The sequence below is a fragment of the Oncorhynchus mykiss genome, chromosome 3, assembly GCF_057628025.1.
Source record: "Oncorhynchus mykiss isolate SJ-2025 chromosome 3, ASM5762802v1, whole genome shotgun sequence".
In the NCBI taxonomy this organism is placed as follows: Eukaryota; Metazoa; Chordata; class Actinopteri; order Salmoniformes; family Salmonidae; genus Oncorhynchus; species Oncorhynchus mykiss.
The window spans coordinates 68,223,447-68,239,818 of record NC_143024.1 but is presented as its reverse complement, the minus strand read 5'-3'; the positions used below and the strand labels follow the sequence as shown (position 1 = coordinate 68,239,818).

At 42.7% G+C, this 16,372-nt stretch overlaps 1 protein-coding gene across 1 annotated transcript in view; it reads right to left on the bottom strand.

Annotated features, from left to right (window-relative positions):
* Positions 1-298: 298 nt before the first annotated feature.
* The window catches only part of itgb5 (integrin, beta 5), a 98,615-nt gene continuing 82,541 nt past the window's right edge, over positions 299-16,372 (bottom strand). Inside the window, exons 11-15 of the mRNA XM_036974695.2 lie at positions 13,383-13,605; positions 12,402-12,502; positions 10,921-11,040; positions 7,331-7,497; positions 299-2,085 (exon numbers count right to left, since the gene is read on the bottom strand). Coding sequence (XP_036830590.1) covers positions 1,990-2,085; positions 7,331-7,497; positions 10,921-11,040; positions 12,402-12,502; positions 13,383-13,605 — 707 coding nt within the window. The 3' untranslated portion in view covers positions 299-1,989. The remainder of the gene's footprint in view (positions 2,086-7,330; positions 7,498-10,920; positions 11,041-12,401; positions 12,503-13,382; positions 13,606-16,372) is intronic.

The window sequence follows — 16,372 nt, the reverse complement described above, 5'->3', positions numbered from 1 at the left end:
AGTCACCCTCCAACACTCACAGTTATTTTTCATTCATGTCTCTCTTAACATTCTGTCACCCTCCAACACTCACAGTTAATTTCATTCATGTCTCTAACATTCTGTCACCCTCCAACACTGGCTGTTTATTTTTGTTATTTGTAAATGTGCTGCTGCTAGGAAGTATAGTTTCATGATTTATGCACAGCTGAAACTATGCATAGGTGAAACAAATAAAAGGTTGAGGATCCTGGACAGGGGTGGGGGAAAAATTGCAAGAGGGTCACCATGGGAGTAAAAGTCAAATAAATGGGATATATTTGCTTTTAAGTCATCCATTTATTGCTGTTTCGTGAATACCTGCTCTGTGTGCAGAATGACATATACACGCAGTAGTGTTGTAAATCTATTGGTTTCTAATGGTGAATTATCAATGCTGTACTTGAAAGGTCTGGGTTCATGCATTTCCTCACATGGTGCCAAGACACACAAGCAGATTGTTTTTATGTGATTCTTATTGCGTTTGGCACACACACATCAATAAAAGTTAGTGCGCACACTCTTTTCGTCCATCGTCTCTCGCACTCTCTCGCGCCTAGCTCACCATCACAAAAAAGGCCATGGAACACATTTAATGAGAAGTATTCCCTCCCATCTCATACTGTAGCCCTTTCATAACTCCAGTGCCATGTTGTAGCCTGCTTCTTCCTGTTGGAATGGGTGAGGGAGAGAGTTATGTACCATGTCAACACAGCTTAGAGACGTTCCCTGTCTCTCCGCCCACCCACACTCACAGTGCAAGTAATGTAGCCATGACAGAGAGCAAGGTTATTGCAGTCATACTGAATAGAAGCCTGGTCCCAGATCCGTTTGTGCTGTATCCAAATGTATCTATTTGTTTGGCAATGACAATAGGTACTGACACAGCACAAACAATAGATCAAGACTAGAGAAAGAAATGCATATGTAGTGTAACAATAATAGAAACACAATGAGAATAGATGGAGATTCCTAGTCACTTTGAGCCTCTCCTAATAATATCATCTGTGTGAAACAAGGGTAGGAAAACTATTGCTCTTTTAATGTTAGTACCATGACGCCAAAGTCCACAAAAACAAAAAAATGTGATGTTATTATCTCATAAACCTGAAAATCTCCTGCTGATGTACATTAATTCATATTTCCATTTGTTATGAAGGAGGATGCATAGTGAGTGTCAGGATAGGCATTTTTAAGAGTAAAAAAGAAATATACATACAAATATAAGTCGATGCCTTGGCTGTCTGTACAATGTGTATTGCTGTTTATGTGAAGGAGATGTTATGGTTTATGACAGCGTTTCCCAAATTCGGTCCTCGGAACCCCAAGTGGAACACATTTAGTATTTTTCCTTAACACTACACAGCTGATTCAAATTATCAAAGCTAGATAATTAGTTGATTATTTGAATCAGCTGTGTAATGCTAGGGCAAAAAACAAAAATGTGCACCCTTTAGGGTCGCGAGGACAGAGTTCGGGAAACCCTGGTTTGTGATGTGAAGTTGGCAATTTAACACAAATTGTCAGTGACAGATAGGGTTTCATTGTTCTGTCTACATAGTTCATTCTGCTTATATAACATCCGCTTGTTAGCTAGAGAGATGACTCAGAGGAGCACAGATTATTGTCTCTGTCCTCTTTAAACAATTTCCAGACCAGGAGAATGTTGTTGCTTGTCCTCTGGGCTGTATTCTACTGACATCAGTAAATCATACAGAGCAGCCTAGAGCTTTAAGTCACATCTTATTACTTCATGGTAGTTGGTCACTGTTTCTCCTCAGTCAGAGAGAAAAAAAAGGCCACAGTCCCCAGAAACAATCCAGACTACTAATTTTACTTCTGTTTGTCATAAGTCCTTGGCAGATCAGATAGATGGTTAAGTTTATTTAATCATTTCCCACCCCTCCTGGTTCTCTACTTGGACCGGTCCTGCCGTGCCCCCGCACCACCAACACCCCCATGGGGAGGTGGTCAGTGGGCTGCTCCGTTGTAAGACTTGCCATACATAATGAAGTCTGTCTCTATTGGGTGGCTGGAGATGGGCTGCTTGTAGAGGGGGTTGGAGGCCTGGAGAGAGAGATGAAAGAGAGCGAGAGAGATGAAAGAGAGCGAGAGAGAGAAAAGGGGAGAGAGTAACAGAAAGTTTGAAAAATTGGTCAGTTCATCAACATGCACATGTTGAGGCAGGATGGACATTTAAGCCACAGCCTCAGAATTTTGGAACAGTCACAGTGTTCCAAACAGTTATTCCACTAACTGACAGCTATGTGGTCCAACATGAGGTCTGATGGTTCAACACATTGTTTTTGTTCCAGCAGATGCTTCAAGTTAGGCTCTTCACACTTATCACATTTAAGTGGTCATATAGAGCATATCATACAGAGCTACCGCACAGAGCTTCGCAGCCAACTCCGAAGCTATGGTTGAAGACACGAACAAGTACAAGAATTCCCACTACGACCTCAGAGACATCAAACAGGCACAATGACAATATAGGATCAAGGTGGAATCCTATTACACCGGCTCCGATGCTCGACGCATGGGCTACAGTCCATAACAGATTACAAAAGGTGGATCTAGCCGTGATCTATCCAACAATGCCTCTCTACCAGAAAAAGACAATGCATTTTATGCACGAGTCAACAAAAACACCACAGAGCCGTGCACAAGGGCCCCCGCCGTCCCAGAGGACTTGGTGATCTCGCTCTCCGAGGCCGAAGTAAAGTTTTTAATCTGGTCAACACTTGCAAGGGGATGGGCCCAGACGGTATTCCAGGGTGCATTCTCAGAGCATGTGCAGACCAGCTGGCAGGCATCTTCAATGTCATTTTCAACCTCTCCTTGTCACAGTCTGTAATCCTCCTAAAGCTGACCACCATCATTCCTGATGGTTACTACCACCCTTTCCTGGTGCACTAACATCTGTAATCATGAAGTGCTTTGAAAGGCTGGTCATGGCACACAACACCATACCTTTATTTAACCAGGTAGGCCAGTTGAGAACACGTTCTCATTTACAACTGTGACCTGGCCAAGATAAAGCAAAGCAGTGCGACACAAACAGAGTTACACATGGAATAAACAAAACGTACAGTCAATAACACAATAGAAAAAAAAATCTATATACAGTGTGTGCAAATGGCGTAAGGAGTTAAGGCAATAAATAGGCCATAGTAGCGAAGTAATTACAATTTAGCAAATTAACACTGGAGTGATAGATGTGCAGATGATGATGTGCAAGTAGAAATACTGGTGTGCAAAAGAGCGAAGATGAAATAAAAACAATATAGGGATGAGGTAGGTAGACTGGATGGGCTATTTACAGATAGGCTGTGTACAGATGCAGAGATCAGTAAGCTGCTCAAATAGCTGATGCTTAAAGTTAGTGAGGGAGATAAGTCTCCAACTTCAGCGATTTGTGCAATTCGTTCCAGTCATTGGCATCTACAGACGATGTAATCTCCACACTCCACACAGACGATGCACTCCACACTACTCTCTCTCATCTGGAATCCCTATATGAGAATGCTGTTCATCGACTACAGCTCAGCGTTCAACAACATAGTGGCCTCCAATCTCGTCACCAAGTACGGGGGACCCTGGGACTGAACACCTGATTCCTGGAGTTCCTGACGGGACGCTCCCTGGTGGTGAAAGTAGGCAACAACACCTCTGCCACGCTGACTCTCAAAATGTGGGGGCCCCCTAGAGGTGTGTGCTTAAGCCCCTCCTGTACTCCATGTTTAATCCCTATGTGGCCGTGCACAACTCCAACTCCATCAAGTTTGCTGACAACATGACAGTGGTAGGCCTGATCACCAACGTCAATGAGACAGCCTACAAGGAGGTGGTCAGAACTGGCAGTGAGGTGCCAGGACAACCACTGCTCTCTCAACGTCAGCAAGACCAAGGAGCCGATAATGGACTACAAGAAACAGGGGGGGGGGGGGGGCACGGTGGAGAGGGTCAAGAGCTTGAAGTTCCTGGGTGTCCACATCACTGAGGACTTAACATGGTCCTCTCATACCAGAACAGTCGTGAAGAAGGCACATCAACGCCTCTTCTCCCTCAGGAGGCTGAAACGATTTGGCATGGCCCCTCAGATCCTCAGGAAAATGTTACGCCATTGAGAGCATCCTGACTGGTTGTGTCGCAGTTTGGTATGGCAACGGTACCACTGCAAACAGAAGGCCCTACAGAGAGTGTTGCGGACAGCCAAGCGCATCACTGGGGGTGAGCTCCCAGCCTATAGCCTAGGATAACCAATTCTAAGAATGTCACTAGCAGTTCGCAAAGTAGCTTAAGCGGGGGAAAAAACGGGACACAACTATCCCAAAACTGCCGCTCATTGATGGAATACATATTGTCCTACTTCAATCAACCAGTCCATTTTGAATGTGGGATAAAACTGTCATGATTTGTCAAGGAATGTCGATTGTGTATCCCTCAGATACGTTTTTATAGGGATTTATTTTTGTAGGCCTAAAGGGAGCTTGTGTACACACTCACAACGCGTGTGTAGAGGGAGAGGTCAAACGCAATTGAGTGAGTGAGACACTTGGTTTCGTTTTTGTGGCACCCCGTAAATGAACATGTAGGCCTATGGAACACTAGACTCAAAGAAAACTAACGTAGTCTTCAAGACAAAAAAAATATAATAATTCAAAGCATATTCCACCAAATAGTTTTTACAGTATTTGAATTTTTTTTTTTTATCTCTGGTTAAAGATAGTTGAGTCCGTCGAGATGTTATTTGAATTAACCTTTATTTAACTAGGCAAGTCAGTTAAGAACAAATTCTTATTAAAGACGGCTTAACCCGGCCAAACCCGGACAACGCTGGGCGGAGTCAAACGAGACTCATGCGCATCTCTACCTCCGACAGAATTTTTTAGTTTGAAGCGCTGTCAGTTTCAGCAATTTGATTTGAATAAAATTGGATTTGACCATGAAAGTGTTTAAAACTTGCATCAGATATGTATTCTGCTGAGACAACGAGGGTAAAAACTGCTTATTTGGTCAATATTACTTACCAAGCAAAGCAGAGCTGTTTTATCGACATACAAATATCCTATGCTTTTTCTATTTTGCGCATAGGCACATACGCTACATTGTAACTTTTTTATTTAACAGGCCAAGTCAGTTAAGAACATTATTATATTATATATAATATTACTAAGTTTTCATAACTGTGACCTTAATTGCCTAGCGTCTATAAGCTGTTAGTGTCTTAACGACCGTTCCACAGGTGTATGTTCTTAATTGTTTATGGTTCATTGAACAAGCATGGGAAACAGAGTTAAAAACCTTTACAATGAAGATCTGTGAAGTTATTTAGATTTTTACAAATTATCTTTGAAAGACAGGGTCCTGAAAAAGGAACTTTTTTTTTTTGTTGCTGAGTTTATATTATTAGTATTACTACATTGTTGGGAAATAGCTCTCAAGGTAAGAATATCACTGTACTGTTTTACACCCGTTGTATCCTGTGCACGTGGGGAATAAAACTTTGAAAAACATATTTGTTCCTTCCCCAGTTCACACATATGGCTTCAGTGTTATGATACATGGAAACTGTTCCAAAAGTACATTAGATGTATACCACAATGAGATGAAAGACAACAATACATTCCACAACTTGGCATTTCAAATGGGATGTGCTTATATCCTATCCTTCGCAGACATGCCAGTCTCATCACTTATATAGGCCTACTCTTGTCCCAGAACAGGCATCACAGCAATTCACACAGCCTTTCATTTGATAGATGGTGTAATAGTCCTCATTGACTCCCATATCAAATGTGGCTCAGTCACATATGAATTCAACCTGTTTATATGTGCAGTGCCTTCTGAAACTATTCATTGACTTGACTTATTCCACATTTTGTTGTGATACAAAATATATGTATTTTCTCACCCATTTATCTACACACAATACCCCCTAACAACAATGTGAAAACATGTTTTTAGATTTTTGTTGATCATTTATTGAAAATGAAATACAGATATTTAATTCACATCAGTATTCACACCCCTGAATCAATGCATGGTAAAACCACACTATGCAGCGATTACAGCTGTGAGTCTGAGTAAGTCTCGAGCTTTGCACACCAGGATTGTACAATATTTGCCCATTATTCCTTTTCAAATTCTTCAAGCTCTGTTAAGTTGGTTGTTGATCATTGCTAGACACCCATTTTCAAGTCTTGCCATTGATTTAAGCTGATTTAAGTCAAAACTGGTGCTAGGCCACTCAGGAACATTCAATGTCGTCTTAGTAAGCAACACCAGTGCATATTTGGCCTTGTGTTTTAGGTTACTGTCCTGCTGAAAGGTGAATTAATCTCCCAGTGTCTGGTGGAAAGCAGAGTGAACCAGGTTTTCCTCTGGGATTTTGCCTGTGCTTAGATCTATTTAGTTTATTTTTATCCCCTCCCCCCAAAAAACTCCTAGTCCTTGCTGATGACAAGCAAACCCATAGCATGATGTAGCCACCACCATGCTTGAAAATATGAAGAGTGGTTCTCCGTGATGTGTTGGATTTTACATTAAAAAAAAACACTTTGCATTCAGGACATGAAGTTAATTGCTATGCAGCATTACTTTAGTGCCTTATTGCAAACAGAATGCATATTTTGGACTATTTTCATTATGTACATGCATCCTTTTCACTCTTGCCATTTAGGTTAGTTTTGTGGAGTAACTACAATCACTGCCATTAAACTCTTGAACTGTTTTAAAGTCACAATTGGCCTCCGGCAATGGAGTTAGGAAGGACGCCTGTATCTTTGTAGTGACTGGGTGTATTGATACACCATCCAAAGTGTAATTAATAATGCTCAAAGGGATAGTCAAGGTCTGCTTTCTTTTTTGCAAGGCATTGGAAAACACTCCCTGGTCTTTGTGGTTTAATTCTGTTTGAAATTCACTGTTTGACTGAGGGACCTTACAGATAATTAATTCTATGTGTGGGGTAGAGAGATGAGGTAGTCATATTTTTTAACATTTAAACACTATTAATGCACAAAGAGTTCATGCAACTTATGTGACTTGTTAAGCACATTTTTACTCCTGAACTTATTTAGGCTAGCCATAACAAAAGGGGTTGAATACTACTGACTCAACACATCTCTGCTTTTCACTTTTTATTCATTTGTAAACATTTCGAAAAACATAATTCCACTTTAACAGTGTGTAGGCCAGTGACATCAAAAATATTTATATTCAGGCTGTAACAACAAAATGTTGAATAAGTCAATTTTCTGAAGGCACTGTAAATCACTGTTATAAATAGGACAGTCATCCTCCTCACCATCTCGTAACGTGCGCGGCAGCGTGCGCTCTGGAAGCGGGCAAACTCCCGCCGGTCGTGCACGGTGATGACCAGCTTCCAGATGGCTAGCAGCACAATGCCCACCAGCAGGACACTTCCCACCACTGCCAGGAGGACCGTCATGGCATCCGGCGCTGCGCCACACTCTGGAGACAGGAGGGGAGAGAAACAAAGATTACTAAAAAGCAGATATACACAGGAACTAAGAAAATACACAAAGATATAGATAGGAGAAATATATAGAGACATATACACTGAACAAAAATATAAACACCATGGTCAAAGTGTTGGTCCCATGTTTCATGAGTTGAAATAAAAGATCACAGAAACGTTCCATACGCATAAAAGGCTTATTTCTCTCAAATGTTGTGCACAAATTGTTTACATCTCCATTAGTAAGCATTTCTCCTTTGCCAAGATAATCCAAGATTTTAAGGAATGTCCACCAGAGCTGTTTCCATAGAATAGAATGTTAATTTCTCTACCATTAGCCGCCATAAGAGTGGTCTATGGTGGAGGTGGAGTTATGGTATGTGCAGGCATAAAGTACAGACAACGAACACAATTGCATTTTATCGATGGCAATTTGAATGCAGTTACTGTGACGAGATACCGAGGCCCGTTGCCATGCATCCATGTTTCAGCATGATAATGCACAGCCCCATGGAACTGTACACAATTCCTGGAAGCCAAAAATTGTCCCAGTTCTTGAATGAGCTGCATACTCACTCGACATGTCACCCATTGAGCATGTTTGGGATGCTCTGGATCCACAGGCCACAATCAACAGCCTCTATGCTAAAGAGATGTGTTGTGCGGCATTAGGCAAATGGTGGTCATACCAGATACTGACTGGTTCTCTGATCCACGCCCCTACTTTTTTTTTTAAAGGTATCTGTGAAAAACAGATGCATATCTGTATTCCCAGTCATGTGAAATCCATACATTCCTAGACAGTCCTAGTTAATGGATTAATTTAAATTGACTGATTTCCTTATATAAAATAACTCAGTAAAACCTATAAAATTGTTGTAAGGGGTCTGAGGATCTCATCTCGGTACCTAATGGCAGTCAGGCTACCTCTGGCGAGCACATGGAGGGCTGTGCGGCCCCCCCAAAGAAATGCCACCCCACACCATGACTGACCCACCGCCAAACCGGTCATGCTGGAGGATGTTGCAGGCAGCAGAACGTTCACCACGGCGTCTCCAGACTGTCACGTCTGTCACATGTGCTTAGTGTGAACCTGCTCTGGCAGTGCTCCTCCTGCTCCTCCTTGCACAAAAGGCGGAGGTAGCGGTCCTGCTGCTGGGTTGTTGCCCTCCTACGGCCTCCTCCACATCTCCTGATGTACTGGCCTGTCTCCTGGTAGCGCCTCTATGCTCTGGACACTACGCTGACAGACACAGCAAACCTTCTTGCCACAGCTCGCATTGATGTGCCATCCTGGATGAGCTGTACTACCTGAGCCACTTGTGTGGGTTGTGGACTCCGTCTCATGCTACCACTAGAGTGAAAGCACCGCCAGCATTCAAAAGTGACCAAAACATCAGCCAGGAAGCATAGGAACTGAGAAGTGGTCTGTGGTCACCACCTGCAGAAACCCTCCTTTATTGGGGGTGTCTTTCTAATTGCCTATAATTTCCACCTGTTGTCTATTCCATTTGCACAACAGCATGTGAAATTTATTGTCAATCAGTGTTGCTTCCTAAGTGGACAGTTTGATTTCACAGAAGTGTGATTGACTTGGAGTTACATTGTGTTGTTTAAGTGTTCCCTTTATTTTTTTGAGCAGTATATATATATATATATATATATATATATATATATATATATATATATATATATATATATATACAGTGCCTTGCGAAAGTATTCGGCCCCCTTGAACTTTGCGACCTTTTGCCACATTTCAGGCTTCAAACATAAAGATATAAAACTGTATTTTTTTGTGAAGAATCAACAACAAGTGGGACATAGTAGTCGCAGAGGTCCGTTAAAAGCGCAGAGAGCATCATGAAGAACAAGGAACACACCAGGCAGGTCCGAGATCCTGTTGTGAAGAAGTTTAAAGCCGGATTTGGATACAAAAAGATTTCCCAAGCTTTAAACATCCCAAGGAGCACTGTGTAAGCGATAATATTGAAATGGAAGGAGTATCAGACCACTGCAAATCTACCAAGACCTGGCCGTCCCTCTAAACTTTCAGCTCATACAAGGAGAAGACTGATCAGAGATGCAGCCAAGAGGCCCATGATCACTCTGGATGAACTGCAGAGATCTACAGCTGAGGTGGGAGACTGTCCATAGGACAACAATCAGTCGTATATTGCACAAATCTGGCCTTTATGGAAGAGTGGCAAGAAGAAAGCCATTTCTTAAAGATATCCATAAAAAGTGTTGTTTAAAGTTTACCACAAGCCACCTGGGAGACACACCAAACATGTGGAAGAAGGTGCTCTGGTCAGATGAAAGCAAAATTGAACTTTTTGGCAACAATGCAAAACGTTATGTTTGGCGTAAAAGCAACACAGCTGAACACACCATCCCCACTGTCAAACATGGTGGTGGCAGCATCATGGTTTGGGCCTGCATTTCTTCAGCAGGGACAGGGAAGATGGTTAAAATTGATGGGAAGATGGATGGAGCCAAATACAGGACCATTCTGGAAGAAAACCTGATGGAGTCTGCAAAACACCTGAGACTGGGACGGAGATTTGTCTTCCAACAAGACAATGATCAAAAACATAAAGCAAAATCTACAATGGAATGGTTCAAAAATAAACATATCCAGGTGTTAGAATGGCCAAGTCAAAGTCCAGACATTAATCCAATCGAGAATCTGTGGAAAGAACTGAAAACTGCTGTTCACAAATGCTCTCCATCCAACCTCACTGAGCTCGAGCTGTTTTGCAAGGAGGAATGGGAAAAAATGATAGAGACATACCCCAAGCGACTTACAGCTGTAATCGCAGCAAAAGGTGGCGCTACAAAGTATTAACTTAAGGGGGCTGAATCATTTTGCACGCCCAATTTTTCAGTTTTTGATTTGTTAAAAAAGTTTGAAATATCCAATAAATGTCGTTCCACTTCATGATTGTGTCCCACTTGTTGTTGATTCTTCACAAAAAAATACAGTTTTATATCTTTATGTTTGAAGCCTGAAATGTGGCAAAAGGTCGCAAAGTTCAAGGGGGCCGAATACTTTCACAAGGCACTGTATATGTGTGTGTATATATATATATATATAAATAAGAGAGATAGATAGGAATATAGACAAAGGGAGATGCAAGAAAGAAAGAGTCAAACAATCATACAGAATAGCTGTTAAAAAACAGGCCTCGTTTACACAAAAACATATAAATCTATCATAACCTAATTGTCCAATAGAGTGCATGTCCAAAAGAGGCCTAGACTGACACTCTCCAGATAATAACAGACAGACATGGTATACACCATTTCATACTACAACACATGACCTTCTCTGTTATTGTTTTATCCTCCATTTCTTTGAATGTGAAGAGAAGCAGCTGGCTGACAATGTCCATGTTTTCTGTAGCAGTACTGACCTGGCTCTTTGAGCGCGGTGAGGACTGACATGCCGTTGGCGTGTTCAGAGTACATGAACTTCATCACACACTCGTTCTCCGTCTTGTACAAGCAAAGGACAGCGTTGGGGTCTTCCGTTTCTATAAGAGGACAAAAAAAGAGAGGGGCACTGCTGAGACACAAGCAAGAAAAAAGCTGTAGAAACTTACTGAGAGAAGAAACAAAAGACAAAAGAAAGAAAACAAGAGAATGGTGAGAGCTCCAACAACACAACAATGTGGGAAAATGTATCAAGATGCATTGCTTTATTGTGAAATCACTCTTGGATAAAATGATTGATCACATTCCACAGTAAGGACAGAGCCATTTGCTTTGCTTTTTTGTCCTTGTTTTTGTGAACTCTATCATTCAAATATTCTAAATGCCTTGTGGACTGAGGAATTAGACTAGCTCTAACCCCTCCAATGTCTTCCATCTCCCCTCGATTCCCTCCAGCCTCCTCTCCCCTCTCTGCTTTCGGCGGGAGAGAAGTTTCTGGAATGTACATGCAGAGTCTATTAGGGGAGGTCAGATGGTTGGAATAGCAGAGTGAAAGAACGAGGTGAACAGAGCAGATCTAGGACAGTGAGGGCAGAGCGACAGTGAGGGGAGGGCCTTAAGATATAACAATCTCTTTAAATCCAGAGCCCATGTTGAGTCTGAAACAGCACCTTATTGCCATCTCAGCATCACAATGTCCCCACAAGCAACACTAACATATTAAAACATTCCTAGTTAACTATCCCCCGTAATGCAAAATGCTGAAGGGATCCAGACAGACCAAAACCTGGGACTGTCCATGTTCCACTTAAGACCTGTGGGTTTTAAAAGACAGCACGTGATGACAGTTTAGAGTTATGGGTGCAGGTAGAGTTACATGCTTGTTTAGAGGGTGGGGTAGATGGGGAGTAGGCAGGGGGCATCATGTTTTAATGGGTCTGCGTGTCTTTGAACCAAATGATGGGTTTGGCTGCATGGCACTGCCCGTTATTATCAGCTGCTAACCGGAGGACAGAACAGAAGATGTCCGTCCGCTCTGCCACTAGAGACCCAGACTGACACTCGCCGGAAAATAACAGACACCCACTCTGGACTGGAGAGGGTATATTTATTTTCATAAGTAATTACAGATGAGGCATATGGGCGTGTGTGTGGGTTGGAGAAGCGTGCGTTACGTTGGTCTGAGCTAGACCGTCAGAACAGCTGGGTGATTTCATATTAGCTAAAACAGCTCAAATGGTAAGTATGCCGTGTTTTGGCAAGTCTGTGCTCAATAAGAGTGGGAGAGAGCTAATAAACTAGAACATCAACAACATCAACAACAAACTGCTGCAGACGCTAATCACAGATGTTGATACTCCTCTGTGTGTGTGTGTGTGTGTGTGTGTGTCTCTCTCTCTCTCTGCTGGCCAGCTGATGTTAGAGAGGGGAAGCACAGTCAGTCAGTGTTTTGTTTACTCACTAAGCGTTTCCACAGTGATGATCTCGTCCTTGCATAGCCGCTGGCACGTCTGGTTGTCGGACAGTCTACCGGAGTCGAAAAGCCGGCACTCGATGCATTCCCTGGAGTGGAGGAAGAGAGAGATGACAAAGCGACAAGAGAGACCGTGCGTGGCATAATTACATATGTGCCGTGTTTACAGGAGCAGAGCTGACCAGGCCTAGATTTTAAGGTCAGTTTATGGTCAAGGGTCACACCCAAAATGTTCACCTTTTACCTCTGAAATGAGAGCCATGTGTGAGTATAGGAGCATGCTGGGAGGGTACAACTGTGACTGATAGCAACACATTCCCTGGGATAGCCTGCTGATACACTCTGCTCCTGATATAGGATGAGTGATTCGAGTGAGGAGTTTGAGTCGTAAACCTTTTGCTTTTCAGGGGACACCAATGGAATGGGAACTGTCTTAACATCTTTCTGAAGCGCAAATCATAGTCCACAGTCGCTGAGACACGATAGTCTGGCATCCCATTGTGATATAGCTGTGTGGCTCTGAGACTACCATCCATGGGGGGCGTGCAGCCCAAAAGCGCACATCCTCACAATTCCCAACCAAAGCATCTCCGGTATGCCTCTCCTATTCATTTAAAAAAGTTGACAATTGGACAAGTTGCATGAGCTGAGAATTATAAAAGGACGGAAAGCCAATGGGTCTAATATTCCTGGAACACTGCTGTGAATCCGCGTACTCGTTTTGTACTCTGATAGACCCTTTACAGAAATAATCTAGACTGAGTTATGTGTCTTAAATCCTTTTTGTACCTTAATGCATGGTAATGGATGATATGCGTCTTACCATGATAGGTCAAACCACAGCTTCAGGTGCACATTAGAAACCCCTGGACACTTAGGACATGGTTGACCCTCCTCTCCCTCCCTACTCTTCTTCTCGCCTTCCCTCTTTCCCTCCACACATCCCTTCCTCTCTGTCTCTGTCCGTACCTTTTGGTGCCACAGGCATCGGGGCAGGTGGGGCATTTCTCGCAGGTGTCCCCGAAGGCCCCTGGTTCTGTACACTGGCAGTGCCCGCACACACAGCTGCCTCGCCCACTACAGATCTTCCCGTCATCAGACACACAGGAAGACGTGTCCGTGGAGCAGTTACAGTTGTCTCCGATGTAGCCCGCATGGCACTTACACTCCCCACAGTGGCACTCTCCGTGACCTGAGAAGAGGAGGAGGGGGAGACTATGAGGACAGTCATCACAGACAGTGTCAAGCAGTATTAAACACAGGTCCATATGGTAGAGCCAAGGAGCAATATGCAGTTGTACCAATTGATTCTTGAAGAATATAACTATAAAATGCTTAGTTCAACTGTCGAACCCCATCAGAACACAAGCCCAGGAGGGAGGAGGCTTTGTTATGGTTTTAACTGCTGATTAGAGAAAAGAAAAAAACATACACCTACACATTCCACTAAAGGACTTTCTAACTGGGAAGAATGTTCAAACATTAAGAAACTATCTATAGACATTACGGCCATTCAGCTCAACCCAAATTGTTATGGATCATAAAAGCTGTGATCTTCCTTGCCCCCGGGCTCCCGAGTGGCGAAGATGTCTAAGGCACTGCATCTCACCCTGGTTCGAATCCAGGCTGTATTACAACCGGCCGTGATTGGAAGTCCCATAGGGCGCACAATTAGCCCAGCGTTGCCCGGGTTTGGCCGGTTTAGGCCGTCATTGTAAATAAGAATTTGTTCTTAACTGACTTACATTTTATTTCATCAGTCATGAACAACTGGAGTACATTCAATTATTCCAGTTGGGGCTTGGGTCTCTAGAACCAATAACGAGCATGCAAGCCTAACAAACTTAAATGGAACGAAGCTTATTGACATTGGAAGCAGCCCAAGGTGAAGCTAAGCCTTAATAGGTGTGATGTCAGAGTAGAGTTAATCACAGATCAAACACTGACTTTTCTCAGTAGCGGTCCTGTGTGTGTGTCTGTCTGTTGGGGAGGCCTAAGGGCAGATCTCACAGTAACAATAAACAGTAGGCTGGGTTCTTCAGACAAGAGAAATAACCCCTTAAAAGCTTTATCAAAGTAAAACAATGAGTCTATTGTAAAAAAAATTAAAAAAATGAAAGAAAAGCTTTTTGTGCATATGGACAATATTTTATTTCAGCACATGAAACATGGGACCAACACTACATGTTGTGTTTATATTTTTGTTCCGTATAGGTAGAAGAGAGATCTTTCCTAATCCAGGTGTTTTAGCCTAGTCCCCTCTAATGGCAGGATAATTCCATAGGGTTTAAATATTAAGAAAGACTAATACTATAATAAACCTTAAAGGTTGAACAACATGGGTCTAACTAACCAGTCTGAACACTGCAGCAAATCACAATGATGGTAAACTGCTAGCGTACAGTGTGATGTTTCATCTATGGAGCCGTTTTTTAAAGCTTGTTCTAGAATCTACAGAAGGATTCCATTCTGTTGTGGTACAGTAGAGATGTATGCCGACTGACAGACAGGGCCCAGAGACTGTGGAACACCTAACAAATGTAATTAGTGCTGTCTGAGTAGGATGTTCACATTGTTTTAGACACACTACACCCTTAAATCATGGTAATAAGGATTTCGTGGCTAAGTAATTTTGCTCATAGATTATGCATATATGAACTACACAGACACATCCAGCCCAAAGGGAGAGGTTTAAAAAAATACTTTTAGACGCCAAGGTACCAGAACATGTCTTAATAGGATTAGTGTTGTTTTTAAGGACCATATTTTAAGAGGTGGAAAAGTTGAGTCTGGTCAGATTAATCACCCCTGTGGTTTATGATCATGTCTTTGCCGCGCCCAACAACGGTCACTGACGGCGGCCAGTAGCACAACCAGGGTGTGTGCGCGTGTTTGTGTGCACAACTGACGGGCGTGTGCCTCCTGGTCCTGGCGGCTGAGTCACTGTGAGCGAGGCCTGGGAACATGTATTTAACCAGAGGGCATGGCTGGGAAATTCATAGTGTGAGTGGCAATGTCACAGTAGATCAGGGCTTTCCAACCCTGTTCCTGGAGAGATACCATCCTGAAGGTTTTCGCTCCAACCCTAATCTAGCGCACCTGATTTGAATAATTGGCTGGTTGATAAACTGAAATCAGGTTAGTTACAACTGGGGCTGGAGTGTAAACCTACAGGATGGTAGCTCTCCAGGAACAGGGTTGGAGAGCGCGATTCATCTTGGAGGTTTGTTTGGGTAACGTTCACTTGACTGTCTACATGACACACTGACTACTGCCTCATGGCTTCTACAATATTGTTTTCAAACACTGAGGCATGTCCTAACGTGCTGCGGTTTCTCCTATTCCCTATTTCTCAATATTGTGTGTGCGTCTCAAATCAAACTTTGTCACATGCGCAGAATACAGTGCAGACCTTGATGTGAAATAGTTTTGGCAAGTCGGTTAGGACATCTACTTTGTGCATGACACAATTCTTACAACAATTGTTTACAGACAAATTATTTCACTTATAATTCACTGTATCACAATTCCAGTGGGCCAGAAGTTTACATACACTAAGTTGACTGCCTTTAAACAGCTTGGAAAATTCCACAAAATGTAATGGATTTAGAAGCTTCTGATAGGCTAATTGACATCTGAGTCAATTGGAGGTATACCTGTGGATGTATTTCAAGGCCTAACTTCAAATTCACTGCCTCTTTGCTTGATATCATGGGAAAATAAAAAGAAATCAGTCAAGACCTCAGAAAAAAAATTGTAGACTTCCACAAGTCTGGTTCATCCTTGGGAGCAATTTCCAAACGCCTGAAGGTACCACGTTCATCTGTACAAACAATAGTACGCAAGTATAAACACCATGGGACCACGCAGCCGTCATACAGCTCAGGAAGGAGACGTGTTCTAAACGTACTTTGGTTCGAAAAGTGCAAATCAATCCCAGAACATCAGCAAAGGACCTT